Here is a 20,011-nt window from a genome sequence, read left to right on the forward strand (position 1 = left end):
TTTCCCACTAACAATTGGATTTAAATACTTTTAGGCAGGAAGTATATTCTTTACTTTTCTAGTTATCTGTTTTCCTATACTCAGTCATACCATAAAATTATTACTTTACAACCTGCAAAGGCATTTGAATTTCCAGCCTTGGTCTACTAAATTGAACTATAATGGAGGATGGGACAGGATGGGTAGGGGACACTAAAAGGACTATGTGAATAGGAATCCCCACATGCTTACCTGCTGGTGATTGGGAAAATGTTCCATGGCTTTGAGCAGCAAATGGGTCACATCAGCCAGGAGTCGGACAGGCATTCCTGCAGCAAGATCCTGTTTAGTTAAGTTAAACACACAGGCACTTGCAGCAAGTTGTACTGGCAAATTCATAGGGTGGTTTCTCATCCCAGTAACCACAAGCTGGAAAAAAAATTAGTTCTCTTTACTCACATTATTAATACAAGATAACAGGGTGGTTAAGTCACTTCTGGCTCTGCCACTAACTTACTGTTATTTAACCTCAAAGATCTTTAGGTACACAATTTGTAAAATAAAAGATAAAACTATTTCTTGGGAGTATTGTGCACACTAAATGAGGCATCAAATACAATACAGTCCTACTACATTCACTGGTTTCAAATGTGTATTAGGATTATCTTGGGGGATTATTAAACATGCAAATTCCTGTACCTCATCCAGTCCTACTGAATCTAAATTTCTCAGAGTGGGATTCACAAATATGCTTTTAAAAATAAATAATATTCCAGGACCACATTCTGATAAACACGGCCCTAAGCAATCAACAAAAATTAAGAATCTTCCTTTCCTGCTCTTCAAAAGCTATCTTGGTTAAAAGATTTTAATTGGGAAATATCATGAATTAATTATGAAAGCACAGGTGGGTCATAAGCAGCATGGGAAGGTACCTTATGGAATTCCAATATTATACTTCTTTTAAAAGTCTATATGGAAGCAATAGAATGCAGCACCATGATTCCAGTCCTAATACTTCCATTTTCTACTGTAAATGGTGAAAAAAAAAAAAATCACAGTGGTCACTGGTTTTAGGTAAATATGAAGTGGAACGCATTTATATTGCTTACTGAGACTACTATAAAACGTTAATAACACTATACAACTATCTTCTCTCTCGTTTATGGTTAACAACTGAAATCATACATCATCAATCTCATTATCAAAAAAAAGCAGGAGACTAAATTCAAATTTTCACTGATTTTCTTCACAAAGCCATCATGTGTATCTAGGGAAATAATTTCAAAATTTTCATATCCAGTTTCTTACTCTTACCTTTAAAATTTCTGGCTTTGTTTTTTCCATCACATGAGTCAGGCTAAAAAGGTGAAATAGAGCTTCCCGGACGAAGAATGCCCGTTCACTGTACCGCTTCAATGCTTCTGCAATTTGAGTTTCATTGGCTTCTCCAGACACCTTTGAACACAGCCAGAAGATTAGCTTTTAGGATTTCTTCTGCCTTCTAACTTTCTCTTTCTCTATATGTATAGATGGCATCCAGAATAGCTATGTAAGGCTTGAAACAAATGGGAATGATTACTTTTTCAACCCACCCAGAATAGTCATCCTATCAAGGTATACATATGCTAAAGAGATGTATGTTAGATAGGCTTAGACTCTGCTATAAGCTTGTGAGTAACATTTTCACATTTTCACCTAAAGAAAATCTTTTTTTTTTTTTACCTAAAGAAAATCTTAAGATATTTCACACTATAAAGCCTTACCACATGATTAGGCTCTCATCTGTCTCAAGGTAACTCCTTAATTTCCCTTAACTCATATTAAAGCTACATTGGCCTTTGTTTCCTGATCTTTCAATAAACCAAGCTCTTTCCCAGCAAAAGGCCATTGTATGTTTGTTTTTAAAGGCCGTTATATGTAACAACCCTCTCTGACTGAAACCTTCCTCTCTCTGACTAATCTCTACTCATTCTTCCCAATTCAAATGAAATGACACTTCTTTAGAGAAGCCTTCTCTCTCTGACCCACCAATCTAAATCAGGTCCCCCTGAAACATCTCCTTCATAACCATTATCATAATCCCCCCCCCCCACTCAACTGACCCACTCACCACTGTACCAGAACAATTAGCAATATCTGTGGTTCAGAATAATCACTCATTAAATATTCATCAAATAACTGTTAATTAATTCCCCCAGATTTATCTAGCTCCCATCCAGCATCAAGATTCTGTTCAGGGACACCAGGCTGTTCAGGTAGAGTATGACTCTTGATCTCAGTTTTGAATTTTAAGCCCCACATTGGGTGTAGTGTTTAGAAGAAAGAAAAGAAAAAAAGAAAAAAAGAAAAGAAAAGAAAAGAAGAAAGAAAGAAGAGAAAAGAAGAAATTCTGTTCAAAATTAGGTCTATCAGGCAGCCGGGTGGCTCAGTGGTTTAGTGCCGCCTTCAGCCCAGGACGTGATCCTGGAGACCCAGAATGGAGTCCCACATCAGGCTCCCTGCGTGGAGCCTGCTTCTCCCTCTGCCTGTGTCTCTGCCTCTCTCTCTCTCTCTGTGTATGTGTCTCTCATGAATAAACAAACAAAATCTTTTTAAAAAAATTAGGTCTAAGGAATGTCCCATTTCACAGATTCATACATTTATCTTAAAATTGTGGTTCACATAGTACTGAGTAACCAAATGTACATAATGGAGAGTGACTTTCCGTAAATGTAATCCAACTAGAAAGTGAAAAATAAATTACTAGAATATCACCACTGATCTCTAATGAATTAATGGAACTAGTGTCAACAACCACTAACATCACAGAATAAAAAAAACCACCATACATTATGTACTTCCTTACTGAAAGAGCACAATACCTAAGAGAGCTGCCAAAGTGATCAAATATGAGTCTCAATTAAGCCTCCAAATCTAGCTACTAATTTGCAGAAAATACAAAGACACAGAAATATGAATCATGAGTATACAATCAGGAATATCCAGGGGGTGGGGATCCTTGCGCGGCTCAGCGGTTTAGCGCCTGCCTTCGGCCCAGGGCATGATCCCGGAGTCCCGGGATCAAATCCTCTATCAGGCTCCCTGCATGGAGCCTGCTTCTCCCTCTGCCTGTGCCTCTGTCTCTCTCTCTCTGTGTCTCTCATGAATAAATAAATAAAATCTCTAAAAAAAAAAAAAAAAAAAAGGAATATCCAGGGGCTGGCTCAGTTGGGAAAGCATGCGATTCTTGATCTCAGGGTTCTAAGTTCAAACTCCTCACTGGGTGTAGAGATTACTTTAAATAATAATAATAATAATAATAATAATAATAATAATAATAATAAAGAATATCCAGACTGAGACAAAGTCTACAAGTCAAAAATGCTGGAATTTTTTTTAAGATTTTATTTATTTATTCATGAGAGACAGAGAGAGAGAGAGAGAGAGAGAGAGAAAGGCAGAGACACAGGCAGAGGGAGAAGCAGGCTCCCTGCAGTGAGCCTGATGTAGGACTCGATTCCAGGACCCCAAGGTCACACCCTGAGCCAAAGGCAGGCGCTCAACTGCTGAGCCATCCAGGAGTCCTGGGCTGGATTCTTTAATAGACAAATTATAAGGAAAAGAAGGAATGGAAAGGGAATCTGTAAATTAAAGGATATTCAAAAGACATACAATTTTGAAAAATAAGCAAGATTAACTAAATAAATGCCTAGAGATAAACAGACGGGTCATAAATCTATTTAAAAAGCAAGACATGATTATTATTAATATCAGGACAGAAGTACTTTTGTGGAAGAGAGAGCTGTGATCAAGATGGGGCATGTGGAAGAACTTTAGGGCAGCTGAACATTCTATTTATTAACCTGAGTAATGGCCTCAAATGTGTTCATCTTATTTGCCAATTCTTTTTTTGAGGCGGGAGGTAAGGGACAGAGGGAGAAGGAAAATCTTAAGCAGGCTTCATGCTGGATGTGGGCCCCACGCCATGGGGGCTCAATCTCAAACCCTGAGATCATGACCTGAGCAGAAAAAATCAAGTCAGATGCTTAACTGACTGTACCACCTAAGTGTATCTTTATTTGTACTTTTTTTTTAAAGATTTTATTTATTTATTCATTCATAGAGATGCAGAGAGAGAGAGGGAGGCAGAGACACAGGCAGAGGGAGAAGCAGGCTCCATGCAGGGAGCCCGACGTGGGACTCGATCCCGGGTCTCCAGGATCACGCCCTGGGCTACAGGCGGCGCTAAACTGCTGCACCACCGGGGCTGCCCTTTATTTGTACTTCTTAAGCTACACATTTGTTGTTTATGATCTTAGCAATTGTCTTATTTATAAGAAGGTTAAAAATGCAAAAACAACAACAAAAGAAACCTGTCATTCAGAGATATAACCTCTAAACTGGAAGACTCAGACTACAGTACAGATGTGTGCCAACTGACACAAGAGCACATATTAAGTAAGCATATGTAAGATTGTAGAAATAACAATGGAAGTTTCTTTTTTAAAAAGAAATATATTTTTAAACAATCTGTGACCATTCTTCTGTTTCTCCTCACTCAAATAGCTAACACACGTCACCCTTGTAACAACTGCAGAAGCTGACTGAGTGGGGTAAATGAAGCTGGTACTGGGTGTACGGCTGTTCAAGGACCAGGTCAATGTACTACGAAGACAACTCAGTGCCCAGCGAAGTCAGCCCTGAAATGCTATGCCCTCAGGCAGACACCCACATCCTAGCCTAGACAATAATCATTGTTATGTTCACACACCAACTACTAACTGGGTGCTGCCTGGCTGTGAGAAAAATAACTAGCGGTCACTTGAACTGCAAAGCATCTTCTCTCCCTGAGGGCAGAACAATGGATGCTTCTTGACAAATGCCTTTTAAACTATGTGAAATAGGGGCACCTAGGTGGCTCAATCAGTTAAGCATCTGACTCTTGGTTTTGGCTCAGGTCATGATCTCAGGGTCATGAGATGGAGCTCTAAGTGGGACTCCTTGCTCAGCACAGTCTGCTAAAGAGTCTTTCCTCCTCATTCCCCCTCTGCTCCTCTACCTGCTCATGCTCTGATATAAATAAATAAATAAATAAAATATTTTAAAACAAAAACCTATGTGAAATATACATACATACATATTGGTCTTGATTATGTATTCACATTGTAAGCATATTATTATTATTGAATAATAAAAATTTCCCAAGTGTTCAGTTCTTTTTGAATTATCCTGAACTTTTTCTTAGATTTTCTTATATTTGTAAAGACACTGAAATATTATGTGAAATAAAAAAGATTGTAAGAGGGAAAATGTTTAACAATGATCTCTGTAAGCCTTCATTTACCTATATTTGGTTGATTCAACTGCTTTATAATATCTATATAAAATACAGTCTCAAGTTATCTTTGAATATAAAATTAAAGAAGTTTTGTTACTGGAATGTTAATTACTCTAAACAAATTTCATTGCATATATGTTTTATTCAGTGATCAATACTTCTCTAGCCAGTTATAAACCCTCACATCAAGTAGTCTGGCTCCACAGGACACCTGGGTGGCTCAGCGGTCGAGCATCTGCCTTCAGCCCAGGGCGTGATCCTGGAGTCCCGGGATCGAGTTTTAGGCCACACTAAGGAACTCTGGAAAGAGAGACACTGTGACTCCCCAGTATTCTCCCTCTGCCTGTGTCTCTGTCTCTCGCTGTGTCTCATGAATAAATAAATACAATCTTAAAAAAAAAAAAGTAGTCTGGCTCCTCAAATTACAAGTATCTTCATTTCAACCAATTTTATATGCTAGATGTTTAAAAAAAAAAAAAAAAACAACAAAACAAGTACCTGCATGTACTACTTACTGCAAACAATTTAAAACAGAGATGGGGCACCTGTGTGGCCCAGTCAGTTAAATATCCAATTCATGGTTTTGATTTAGGTCATGATCTTGGGGTCATGAAATCGAGTCCTGTGTCGAGCTCCATGCTCAGCACAGAGTCTGCTTAAGATTATTTCCCTCTTCTTTTGCCCCCTCCCCTACTCGCCCTCTAAAACAAATAAATAAAAGAGAAAATTCCATAACCACTAAATTAAGCCTTGTTAATATTTAATATACTGAGTAAAACTGAAACACTGGGAAGTCACAGTGTCTCTCTTTCTGAATTCCTTAGTGTGGCCTAAAATACCAAGGCATATAAAACCAAAAACCCAATCTCAAGTACTTTTTTTTTTTTTAAGATTTACTTATTTATTTATTGAGGAGGGGGTGACGCAGAGAGAGATGGAAAGAAACCCAAGTGGACTCTGCACTGACCGCACAGCCAGATTTGGAGGCTGGGGGTGGGAAGGGGGTTGATTTCATGACCCTGAGATCACAACCTGAGCCAAAACCAAGACTCTGACACTTAACTGCCACTCAAGTGCCTCCTCAACTAATTAAAAGCATTACAATACTAAGACAATCATTTCAGACAAGTTTTTCAACAATTTTGCTAAACTGGATGATTTTTAAAAAGGAGATGTGGAAATCTCAGCTCTCCTCCCTTAACATGACTATTTTTCATTCTCAAATCAGTTGTTAAATGATTTAAAAGGAACATCGATTTTTGTATATAGTTGAACAGGGAAAGTTCCAATGATCTTTTTTTAAGTTTAGGTTTTGTTTTTTTAGTAATCTCTACACCCAATGTGGAGCTCAACTCACAACCCTAAGATCAAGAGTTACATGTTCTTCCAACTGAGTCAGTCAGGTGCCCCGAACGATCTTCTTTAAAAAAAAAAAAAATTTTTTTTAAACAATGATTCTCAACATTGGCTGAATATTGTAATCACCTAAGGAGATTTAAAAAATACTGATGACTGAGTCCCACCTCCCCGTGGTTCTGATTTAATTGTTCAAGCTCCACATGTGATTTAACTAAAAAATTTTCCCAAGGGTGTGTGGCTGCCTCAGTTGGTAGAGCATGTAACTCTTTTTTTGGTGGGAGGTGGGGAGGAGAGAGAATGGGAGAGGAGGGAGGGGGCAGAGAAAGAATCCTATGTCCAGTGGGAAACCCCATATGAGGCTCCATCCTACAACCTGGAGACCATGACCTCAGCTGAAATCAAAAGTCGGAGGCTTAACCTTCTGAGCCACCCAGGTGCCCCTAGAGCATGTGACTCTTGATCCGGGCATTGTGAGTTTGAGCTTCACAGTGGGTGTAGAGTTAACCTAAAAATAAAATCTTGGGATCCCTGGGTGGCGCAGCGATTTGGCGCCTGCCTTTGGCCCAGGGCGCGATTCTAGAGACCCGGGATCGAATCCCACATCGAGCTCCCGGTGCATGGAGCCTGCTTCTCCCTCTGCCTATGTCTCTGCCTCTCTCTCTCTCTCTGTGACTATCATAAATAAATAAAAAATTAAAAAAAAAAAATAAAATAAAATCTTAAAAATAAATAAATAAATAAATAAATATAGATAGATAAATATTTCCCCTTGCTTAATCAAGATATAATTGACATATGACATTATGTAAGGTTAAGATGTACAACATGACGATTTGATACATGTATATGTTGCAAAATGACTACCATGATAAGGTTGGTTAACCTGTCATCTCACATAATTACACCCTAGGTGATTTTAATTGTAGTCTAGGTTGAGAATCACTACTTCAATGTTTACAGAGGTAGAAACTAGATAATGATAGCAAATAAAGTCGGTGTTTCATATTGCCAAGACTTCAAACCAGTAACAGTTCCATTTGTGAAATCAAACTTGTTTCACAGAGGCATTGTGGAATACAGATGTCTTACTAGCCTCAATTTTGTAACTTAGGCTAATTCAGTGGAGGGTTTGTTGGCTGTAAGAAGAAATCAGCAAAAACTGTATTGCTTCTGGGATCATACCTATTATAGGATCTTCCCCTTGAAACCATTATTTAGCTTAACATACCAGGGACACATTCCTTTTATCTTTCAGGATGAAGGTCAAGATCACCTCTTCTGGGAAATTCTCCCTCAACTCCCAGCACACAAGGATTTCTTCCCCTTTTAATATTTATAATTCTTTACTACTAGACCAATTTGTTAGGCAGTTAAGTAACATTACAATTTACATTTTTATACTTTCTTCATCAACAAGCCCTATGCTAAAAAAACTGTCTTGTTCAATAACAAGTTGTTAAGTAAGGTCTGGACACTTCTTTTTGCCCTGCACCTGGCTTATGCGACCCTCAAGCCTGGCGCTGGTATCTACTTTTCCAGCCCCATCTCACTGCTCTGTGACTTCCTACGGTTGAGCTCTAGCTACAGTGCCCTTTCTTTCAGTTCCTTGGATATGCCATGTTCCTTCCTACCACACATATTTTTGTATATATTATCCTCTCTGCCTGGAATGTTCTCTACCAAGCTACTCACCCTTAAGATCTCCACTCATTCATCAATTCTTCAGAGAAGCCTTAAGTCTATTAAACATTCTCATATATAATATTGTGTATCTTCTAGATTGTTAGCACAATACAGTTTAAAGCATATATATACAGGTATGTATCTATAATATTCATAAATATATATGTATGTGATGTATATTTAAATGTATTATATGTATGTACATATTTAAAGCACGTACACTATTGGCACATGGCATTTGATTGATTGACCCTCTCTAAATTACAGGCTCCATGAGGACAAAATCATGCATGTTTGGTCTCACTATCAAATCCCTGTGCCCAGCACAGTGCCCAATGCACACTCTCACTTGATAAAATATTGAATAATAAAAAAGAGTAATTCAAAATCATTTTCTACATTCTATTTTTTAAGGTCTAAGTTTACAAATAACCTAAGAACTGAGATGTTTATATTTACAACTAACCTTTTCTTCTCCTTTTTTGAGTCAGTCATGATTACTCAAAAAAAGATACCATGTGGGTCACAATATCTACTTCTAGGCCATCCCTGACTCTGCTCATGGCAGGATCAAAGGATGCGTCTGCTCAAGCAGTGTAGGTAGTAGGGGGAAAAATGGGGCTCTGGAATTAGATGTAAACCCAAATGTTCGCTCTTATTAACTGTAAATTGTCAAATTTCTTTTTAAAGATTTTATTTATTTATTCATGAGAGACAGAGAGAGAGAGAGACAGAAAGAGAGAGGCAGAGACACAGGTGGAGGGAGAAGCAGGCTTCTCACAGGGAGCCTGATGTGGGACTCAATCCCAGGACCCTGGGATCACGCCCTGAGCCAAAGGCAGATGCTCAACCACTGAGTCACCCAGGCGTCCTGTAGATCATCAAATTTCTGAGTCTATGTTTTTCATCTATAAAATGGGGGCTACTACGACCCAGCAATTGCACTGCTGGGGATTTACCCCAAAGATACAGATGCAGTGAAACGCCTGAACACCTGCACCCCAATGTTTATAGCAGCAATGTTCACAAGAGCCAAACTGGAAGGAGCCTCAGTGTTCATAGAAAGATGAATGGATAAAGAAGATGTGGTTTATGTATACAATGGAATATTACTCAGCCATTAGAAATGACAAATACCCACCATTTGCTTCAACGTGGATGGAACTGGAGGGTATTATGCTGAGTGAAATAAGTCAGTCGGAGAAGGACAAGCATCATATGTTCTCATTCATTTGGGGAATATAAATAATAGTGAAAGGGAATAGAAGGGAAGGGAGAAATGGGTAGGAAATATCAGAAAGAGAGACAGAACATAAAGACTCCTAACTCTGGGAAACGAACTAGGGATGATGGAAGAGGAGGAGGGCGGGGGGTGGGGGTGAATGGGTGATGGGCACTGAGGGGGGCACTTGACAGGATAAGCACTGGGCACTATTCTGTATGTTGGCAAATTGAACACCAATAAAAAATAAATTTATTATAAAAAAAAAAAAGAAACGACAAATACCCACCATTTGCTTCAACATGGATGGAACTGGAGGGTATTGTGCTGAGTGAAATAAGTCAGTTGGAGAAAGACAAACATTTTATGGTCTCATTCATTTGGGGAATATAAAAAATAGTGAAAGGGAATAAAGGGGAAAGGAGAAAAAATGAGTGGGAAATATCAGAAAGGGAGACAGAACACGAGAGACTCCTAACTCTGGGAAACAAACTAGGGGTGGTGGAAGGGGAGGAGGGCAGGGGGTGGGGGTGAATGGATGACAGGCACTGAGGGGGGCACTTGATGGGATGAGCACTGGGTGTTATTCTATATGTTGGCAAATTGAACACCAATAAAAAATAAATTTATTATATAAAAAAAAAAGAAACGACAAATACCCACCATTTGCTTCGACGTGGATGGAACTGGAGGGTATTATGCTGAGTGAAACAGGTCAGTTGGAGAAAGACAAACATTTTATGGTCTCATTCATTTGGGGAATATAAAAAATAGTGAAAGGGAATAAAGGGGAAAGGAGAAAAAATGAGTGGGAAATATCAGAAAGGGAGACAGAACACGAGAGACTCCTAACTCTGGGAAACAAACTAGGGGTGGTGGAAGGGGAGGAGGGCAGAGGGTGGGGGTGAATGGATGACGGGCACTGAGGGGGGCACTTGATGGGATGAGCACTGGGTGTTATTCTGTATGTTGGCAAATTGAACACCAATAAAAAATAAATTTACAAAAAATAAAAATAAAAAATAAAATGGGGGCTAATATCTATCAATGTAAAGCATTTAGAGTATAGTGTATATTAGGAAAATACTAGTTTTTCCTTAAACTTGTCGTAATTCTATCCTTTAAGATCTGACTCAGGTACCACCTTTTCCATCAAGCCCCAAATTCTCTAGCTAGAAGAAATTTCTCCTACTCTCTTACAGCAATTACACTGATCTTTGGCTTTATACTTATTTATGACTGTATCATCATCACTCCTATCAGACTAAGCTGCTTGGAGGCAGATCCTGTATCTTTTTCATCTTTGAATCCCAAGTACCAAGCAGATGAATTTAAACCATTAAGCATGGAAAACCTTAAGAAAAGCAAAATTACATCATTTTTACAGAAAAGATCTCCTTGGAGAACTTGACTTCTCAATATATATCAATTCAACAAGGTGTATCTGATCCATTAGAAATGGCATGTTTCAGTTGTTCAAAATATCAAAATATTACCATCATGAGAACTATCATTTATCCAGGGCCTACTAAACGACCTGTACTTTACACATACAATTAATCTTTAAAAGAATTCTATGCAATAGAATATGTTTTATAAATAAAGAAATGGAAATCCAAAAAGTGACATCATATCTTGGTCTGGGTCATGAAGCAGGTAAGCCAGGATTTTAATTGGGACTCTCTGACTCTAAAGAAGGTTTTTTCCACAATACAATGCCATCTTTCACAGACATGTGCCATATGTTGTTAGACATGCAGCTTAATGTAGCTTTATGCACCTAAGATGTTGGTCAGCCTGATATAATAATACATTTTTAAAGTCTAACCTTCAAATGTCCTTCGCCAGTGAGGATTTCAGAGTAACCTGCATCAGTGGCCAGCAAACCTACAAACTGCATGCTGGGCCGTTGTTGTATAAAGGCTTCAACAGCTTTATCTGTCACATGCTTTCTCCCAGAAACATCTAGGGAGACGAGGTTGGGTAGGATGTCCTTTTGTTCTAGTAAGCGAAGAGCTATGTCTGATGTAAACTGTTTATCATCTGAAATATCAAGATGATTCAGATGTTTTAGTTCCCGAACAACATCCAGTATTTGGGTAGTTGTCATTTTTAAACATTTCAAGTGGTGCATGGTTAGAGACTTGAGTCGGTCTTTGCAGGCCAGCAAAGCTGTGATGTCAGTGATTGAGGTGTTAGAAATATCCAGGCTCTCTAATCTTGGCAATGAGGCAACTTCAGCCAGGTCTTCATTATAAAAGAGAACATTGGTGATGCTTAATGCTCGAAGGCCAGAAAGCCGGCTGAAGCACCGCTCATAAGGATCTTCGAGGGAGAGAGTTAATGAGTTCAGCACTAGGCACTGGAGATTTTGCTGGATCCATTTGTTACTGCCAAGCCCACTGATGATGTCTGTAATCGTGATGTCTGCATTCACACCTGTAGCATCAAGTTCCACTAACTTGTGATGGCAGAAGGCTTTCCGGAAAGCAACAGCAGAGATCTTGGCTTTGCGAATACAAGCACGCTTTAAGCGCATCTGGTTGCCCCTGAAAATACCTACAGTTCCATCATTCAGTAGACCTGGAAAAAAATACAAGCAGCACTTTAATTTCAAAAAATGATTAAAGAATAGCTAAAATTCCAGCATACTTTACATTTTCAGCACATCCATATAACAATACTTCATTTAATATACATAACGATTCCATGAGGTTAGAATATTATTATCTACAAATTTTAGATGAATAAACTGGGACTCAGAAAAGTGGCTTTCCAAGATCACAGAGCTCGCAAGTGACAGTACAGATATTCACTAACATCTAGTTCCACTTGCCTTCCTGGACATGCAGACAACTACATTTCCCAGCCTACCCTTGGAGTTAGATGGGGCCATATGCCTAGTTCTGACCAACGGCCTATAGATTAAGGTACCTGAGAGTCAGTGCATGATTTCCTATGCTATCTTTTCCTGCTATGACAAATAAAGAGTCTTCAAGTTCTAGACAGTACAGATTTCTGAGAGTAGAGCCTCCATCAGCTTGGATCCAAGAGTGACTGGAGCAGAACCCTCCATGGACTTGCAGCATTTATGTACCATGAGCTAGGTATAAACATACTTTGTGTTAAGCTATTGAATCTGGGGATTACACTCTGGAAAACTGTGTAGAGGTTCCTCAAAGAGTTAAAAATAGACCTGCCCTACAACCCAGCAATTGCACTGCTGGGGATTTAGCCCAAAGATACAGATGCAATGAAACGCCAGGACACCTGCACCCCGATGTTTCTAGCAGCAATGTCCACAATAGCCAAACTGTGGAAGGAGCTTCGGGGTCCATCGAAAGATGAATGGATAAAGAAGATGTGGTCTATGTATACAATGGAGTATTACTCAGCCCTTAGAAACGGCAAATACCCACCATTTGCTTCGAGGTGGATGGAACTGGAGGGTATTATGCTGAGTGAAATAAGTCAATCGGAGAAGGACAAACATTTTATGGTCTCATTCATTTGGGGAATATAAAAAAATAGTGAAAGGGAATAAAGGGGAAAGGAGAAAAGAATGAGTGGGAAATATCAGAAAGGGAGACAGAACATGAAAGACTCCTAACTCTGGGAAATGAACTAAAGGTGGTAGAAGGGGAGGTGGGTGGGGGTAAGGGTGACTGGGTGACAGGCACTGAGGTGGGCACTTGATGGGATGAGCACTGGGTGTTATTCTATATGTTGGCAAATTGAACACCAATAAAAAGTAAATTTACTAAAAATTAATTAATTAATTAATTTTTAAAGAGAGAGAAGAAAAGATCAGCTAGGGGCATTGGGACCCAAAAAATGATGCGGTGAAGTTTCTGAGTTTTTCTTGCTCCATATAACTCAGACTTAAAGTGAAAAAGTTGGAAAAAAAAAAAAAAAAAAAAAAAGAAAAAGTTGGTAACCCAGAAATGCTGACATAGACCAAACCCCCCACAAAAAACGAACAAAAAAATACCTCCAAAAAAACCTCCTCATTCTAGCTAAAGAATCAAGAAGGAAGCAGTTTAGCAAAACAGAAAACATCTAGACAAGAACTACTTTACTTCAGCAAACACCACAGAAAAGATTGTGTTCTCATCTTCCCCCACACCAGCAAATGCCAAGAGGGGAGCCCAGACTTTTACCCTTGCTAGTTGTAACTAGTTGCTCCAATCTCCCCTTAGGGAGGTGTTAGAGAAGGCTGAGTAGGGAGCCAGGACTTTCATCTCTGGTGGGTGGTAAGAACCACTCTCCCCTGTACTGTCAACAGATACAATGTGGGGGACCTGGACTTTCACATTCATTTGGCAGTAATGAGGTGCTCCTCCTCCCTGCTGGGTTTCATAGAAAGCCTGATAAAATCAAGACTTTTACTACTGTGCAACAGTAATGAGGCCACCTCACCCCAATATGGTGTCAGTGGAGGCCAACTGGAGAGACAAGTAAAGTACTCACACCTAGGGAGTAATTCTGTAAAATCCTAGTGGGGAACCAAAATGCCATCCCCTGCATCACAGTAAGGAAAAGCCCCATGTCTTGGATGTCAACAGAAGACAAGTGGAAACCAGAACGTTTACCCCAATCTGGAAATAACAAGGCAATGCCGCTACCCTCCACTGCTAGAGTGGTGTCAGAGACACAAACTAAAACAGAAAGGTCTCAAAATACCCTAAATGTCCAGATTAAAAAAAAAAAAAAAAAAAATCACTCATCATACCAAGGACCAGTAAGATCTCAAAATGAAAAAAAGATTATATATGTCAACACTGAGATAAAAGAAATGTTATAATTATTTGACATTGTAAAGAAGCCCTCATCAAAATGCATGTGAGCAATTACAAACATGCCCAAAAGAAATGAAAAACAGAAAGCCTCAGCAAATAAATAAAAAATACAAAGAACCAAATGGGGCACCTGGGTGGCTCAGTCGGTTAAGCATCTACCTTGGGCTCAGGTCACGATCTTGAGGTCCTCAGATTGAGAGCCCTGTGTCGAGCTCCCTGCTCAGTGGGGAGTCCGACTGTTCCTTTTCCTCTGCTGCTCCTACACCTCCACTCCTGCTCGTGCTCCCTCTCAAATAAATAAATAAAATCTTACAAAGAAGAAAAAGAAGAACCACCAAAGGCAAATCTTAAAGCTGAAAATAAAATAATGGTTGGGTTCAACAACAGAATGGAAAGAATAATAGAATCAGTGAACTAAAGGATAAAACAATAGAAATTATCCAAATCTAAATAACAGCGGAGAAAAATAGACTGAAGTACAAATTGATCAGAGCTACTTGTGTCACTTAAGTCCCAGAAGAAGAGAAAGAGGGCAGGGCTTAAAAAATACTTGAAGAAATAATGGCTACCTATCAGAATGATTCAAAAAACAGTAATAATAGCAAATGCTGGCAAATCTGTGGAGAAACTGGATCAGTTATATATAGCTGGTAGAAATATAAAATGGAACTGGGACTCTGGAAAACAGTTTGACAATTTCTTAAAACTTAACATCCAACTACCATACAATCTGGCAATAGTATTCCTGGGAATTTACCCCTGTACATTAACACAAGACCTGCAAATGGATTATTTTAACATTATAATATTCATAATGAGATATTATATTCATAATAGCTAAAAATTGGAAACCCAGATGTCCTTCAGCAGATGAATGTCAATACAAATCAATGTATTCCAAAACATGGACTACTACTCTGCAATAAAAAAGAATGGACTGATAAACTCCATGTGAATCAACAATTATCTAAAAATACAAAGTTTAATGGGACACCTGCCTTGCTCAGTTGGTAGAGCGTGCAATTCTTGACCTTTGAGTTATAAATTTGAGCCCCACATTGGGTGTAGAGATTACTTAAAAACAAAATCTTGGGTTGCCTGGCTGGCTCAGATGTGGGGCATGCAGCTCTTGGTCTCTGGGTCATGAGTTCAGGGACCCATGTTGGGTTTGGAGATTGCTTAAATAAATAAACTTAAAAAAAATAATCTTGGAGATCCCGGGTGGCTCAGTTGGTTAAGTGACTGCCTTCAGCTCAGGTCATAATCCCAGGATCCTAGGATCAAGCCCCAGATCAGAATCCCTGCTCATCGGGGAGCCTGCTTCGCCCCCCGCCCCCCTCCTGCTCTCTCTCAATATCTCTCTGTCTCTCAAATGGATAAAATCTTTAAAAAGAAAAATATCTTTAGGAGGTGCCTAGGTGGCTCATTGCTTAAGTGTCTGACTCTATATCTCAGCTCAGGTCTTGATCTCAGGACCGTGAGTCCAAGCCCTGAGTTGGATTCTATGCAGGGCACGAAGCCTACTTTAAAAAAAAAAAAAGAAAGGGGGGGCAGGACAAGATGGCAGAGGAGTAGGAGTCCTCAACTCACCTGGCCCCACCAACTTACCTACATAACTTTCAAACCATCCTGAAAACCTATGAATTCGACCTGAGATTTAAAGAGAGAACTGCTAGAATGCTACAGGGTTTTCACTTCTAACAAGAATCATCTAGGGTGAAATTTACTTAGGTCATGGTTGATATTCTTGACTCAGCCAGCCCATACAGCCACTCTGCACAGAGCAAAAAGACTAAAAAGAAGAACTCACCACAAAAGAAAGAATCAGAAACAGTACTCTCTGCCACAGAGTAACAGAATTTGGATTACAATTCCATGTCAGAAAGCCAATTCAGAAGCACAGTTATAAAGCTACTAGTAGCACTATAAAAAAAAAAGCATAAAAGAATCAAGAGACTTCATGACTGCAGAATTTAGATCTAATCAGGCCTAAATTAAAATTCAATTAAATGAGGTTCATCCAAACTGAAGGTCCTAACGACGAGGGTTAAGAAGGTAGAAGAAAGAATGAGTGACATAGAAGACAAGGGCTTGGCAAGGAAGGAATCTGAGGAAAAAAGAGAAAAACAATGACAAGATCATGATGAAAGGTTAAGTTAAATAAATTTGAGCCTCAGAAGGAAAAATCTATGTTTAATCAGGGTTCCAGAGAACATCAAGAGGGCCAGAGGGCCAGAAAGCATATTTGAACAAATCATGGCTGAGAACTTCCCTAACTTGGGGAGGGAAACAGGTATTCAGATCCAAAGATACAGAGGTACCCCCCTAAAGTCAATAAAAAATGTTCAACCTCGACATTTAATAGAGAAACTTGCAAATTCCAAAGATAACAAGAAAATTCTTAAAGCAGCAAGAGACAAGAGATTCCTAACTTATATGGGAAGAACTTTTTTTTTTTAATAAGAAATTTAATTTTTATTGGTGTTCAATTTGCCAACATACAGAATAACACCCAGTGCTCATCCCATCAAGTGCCCCCCTCAGTGCCCACCACCCATTCACCCCCACCCCCCGCCCTCCTCCTCTTCCATCACCTCTAGTTCGTTTCCCAGAGTTAGGAGTCTTTATGTTCTGTCTCTCTTTCTGATATTTCCTACCCATTTCTTCTCCCTTCCCTTCTATTCCCTTTCACTATTATTTATATTCCCCAAATGAATGAGAACATATAATGTTTGTCCTTCTCCGATTGACTTACTTCACTCAGCATAATACCCTCCAGTTCCATCCACCTCAAAGCAAATGGTGGGTATTTGTCATTTCTAATGGCTGAGTAATATTCCATTGTATACATAGACCACATCTTCTTTATCCATTCATCTTTCGATGGACACCGAGGCTCCTTCCACAGTTTGGCTATTGTGGATATTGCTGCTATAAACATCGGGGTGCAGGTGTCCCAGCGTTTCATTGCATCTGTATCTTTGGGCTAAATCCCCAACAGTGCAATTGCTGGGTCGTAGGGCAGGTCTATTTTTAACTCTTTGAGGAACATCCACACAGTTTTCCAGAGTGGCTGCACCAGTTCACATTCCCACCAACAGTGTAAGAGGGTTCCCTTTTCTCCACATCCTCTCCAACATTTGTGGTTTCCTGCCTTGTTAATTTTCCCCATTCTCACTGGTGTGAGATGGTATCTCATTCTGGTTTTGATTTGTATTTCCCTGATGGCAAGGGATGCAGAGCATTTTCTCATGTGCATGTTGGCCATGTCTATGTCTTCCTCTGTGAGATTTCTGTTCATGTCTTTTGCCCATTTCATGATTGGATTGTTTGTTTCTTTGGTGTTGAGTTTAATAAGTTCTTTATAGATCTTGGAAACTAGCCCTTTATCTGATAAGTCATTTGCAAATATCTTCTCCCATTCTGTAGGTTGTCTTTTAGTTTTGTTGACTGTATCCTCTGCTGTGCAAAAGCTTCTTATCTTGATGAAGTCCCAATAGTTCATTTTTGCTGTTGTTTCTTTTGCCTTCCTGGATGTATCTTGAAAGAAGTTACTGTGGCCGAGTTCAAAAAGGGTGTTGCCTGTGTTCTCCTCTAGGATTTTGATGGAATCTTGTCTCACATTTAGATCTTTCATCCATTTTGAGTTTATCTTTGTGTATGGTGAAAGAGAGTGGTCTAGTTTCATTCTTCTGCATGTGGATGTCCAATTTTCCCAGCACCATTTATTGAAGAGACTGTCTTTCTTCCAGTGGATAGTCTTTCCTCCTTTATCGAATATTAGTTGACCATAAAGTTCAGGGTCCACTTCTGGGTTCTCTATTCTGTTCCATTGATCTATGTGTCTGTTTTTGTGCCAGTACCACACTGTCTTGATGACCACAGCTTTGTAGTACAACCTGAAATCTGCCATTGTGATGCCCCCAGCTATGTTTTTTTTTTAAATTCTATATGGGGAGAACTTTAGATTAACAGCAGACCTCTCCACAGAGACGCGGCAGGCCAGAAAGGGCTGGCAGCAATCGGAGAAGGACAAACATTATATGGTCTCATTCATTTGGGGAATATAAATAATAGTGAAAGGGAATAGAAGGGAAGGGAGAAGAAATGGGTAGGATATATCAGAAAGGGAGACAGAACATGAAGACTCCTAACTCTGGGAAACGAATTAGTGGTGGTGGAAGGGGAGGAGGGGCGGGGGGTGGGGACGAATGGGTGACGGGCACTGAGGGGGGCACTTGACGGGATGAGCACTGGGCGTTATTCTGTATGTTGGCAAATTGAACACCAATAAAAAATAAATTTATTATTAAAAAAAAAAAGAAAGGGCTGGCAGGATATATTCAGAGTCCTATAGGAGAAGAACCTGCAGCCAAGAATACTTTATCCAGCAAGGTTCTCATTCAGAATAGAAGGAGAGATAAAGAGCTTCCAAGATAGGCAGAAACTGAAAGAATATGTGACCACCAAACCAGCTCTGCAAGAAATATTAAGGGGGACCCGTTAAAAGAAAGAGGAAGCCCAAAGAAATAATCCACAAAGAGGAACTGAATAGGTATTATGATGACACTACATTCATAGCTTTCAATAGTAACTCTAAATGTGAATGGGTTAAATGATCCCATCAAAAGACACACCATTTCAGACTGGATAAAAAAGAAGACCCATCTATTTGCTGTCTACAAGAGACTCCTTTTATTTTTTATTTTTTTAAAAGATTTATTTATTTATTCATTCAGAGAGAGCGAGAGAGAGGCAGAGACACAGGCAGAGGAAGAAGCAGGCTCCATGCAGAAAGCCCAATGTGGGACTCGATCCCGGGTCTCCAGGTTCACACCCCAGGCTGCAGGCGGCGCTAAACTGCTACGCCACCAAGGCTGCCCAAGAGACTCCTTTTAGAGGAAAGGACACCTATAGCTTGAAAGTGAAAGGTTGGAAAACAATTAACATTCAAATGATCCTCAAAAGAATGCTGGGGTAGCCATCACATATCAGATAAAGTTTATCCCAAAGACTGTAGTAAGAGATGAAGAGGGACACTATATCATACTTAAAGGATCTATCCAACAAGAGGACCTAACAATCATGACTATTTATGCCCCTAATGTGGGAGATGGCACATTATATATTTTATCAATCAATTAATAACCAAAGGAAAGACATACTTAGATAATAATACACTAATAGTAGGAGACTTCAACATGGTTGTACTGCATAGGACAGATCTTCTAAGCACAACATCACCAAAGAAACAAGAGCTTTAAATGATACACTGGACCAGGTGGATTTCACATATATTTACAGAACTTTACATCCAAACACAATTGAATACACATTCTTCTCAAATGCACATGGACTTTCTCCACAATAGATGATGACATACTGGGTCACATATCACGTATCAATGGATACCAAAAGATTGGGACTGTCCCCTGCATATTTTCAGGCCATAATGCTTTGAAACTAGAACTCAATCACAAGAAGAAATTTGGAAGAACCTCAAACATGTGGAGTTAAAGAGCATTCTGCTCAACAAAACCAGGAGTTGGTTCTTTGAAAGAATTAATAAGATAACCCATTAGCCAGCTTTATTAAAAACAAAGAGAAAAGACTCAAATGAATAAAATCATGAATACAAAAGGAGAGACC

At 39.3% G+C, this 20,011-nt stretch overlaps 1 protein-coding gene across 4 annotated transcripts in view; it reads right to left on the reverse strand.

Moving 5' to 3' along the window:
- The window catches only part of ZYG11B (zyg-11 family member B, cell cycle regulator), an 86,833-nt gene that overhangs the window by 35,359 nt on the left and 31,463 nt on the right, over positions 1-20,011 (reverse strand). For all 4 annotated transcript variants that reach the window (XM_077844889.1, XM_077844891.1, XM_077844888.1 and 1 more), the window contains 3 exons: positions 11,392-12,146; positions 1,297-1,437; positions 232-408 (listed from right to left, as the gene is read on the reverse strand). In XM_077844889.1, coding sequence (XP_077701015.1) covers positions 232-408; positions 1,297-1,437; positions 11,392-12,146 — 1,073 coding nt within the window. The remainder of the gene's footprint in view (positions 1-231; positions 409-1,296; positions 1,438-11,391; positions 12,147-20,011) is intronic.

The sequence above is a fragment of the Canis aureus genome, chromosome 13 (assembly GCF_053574225.1).
Source record: "Canis aureus isolate CA01 chromosome 13, VMU_Caureus_v.1.0, whole genome shotgun sequence".
NCBI classification, from domain to species: Eukaryota; Metazoa; Chordata; class Mammalia; order Carnivora; family Canidae; genus Canis; species Canis aureus.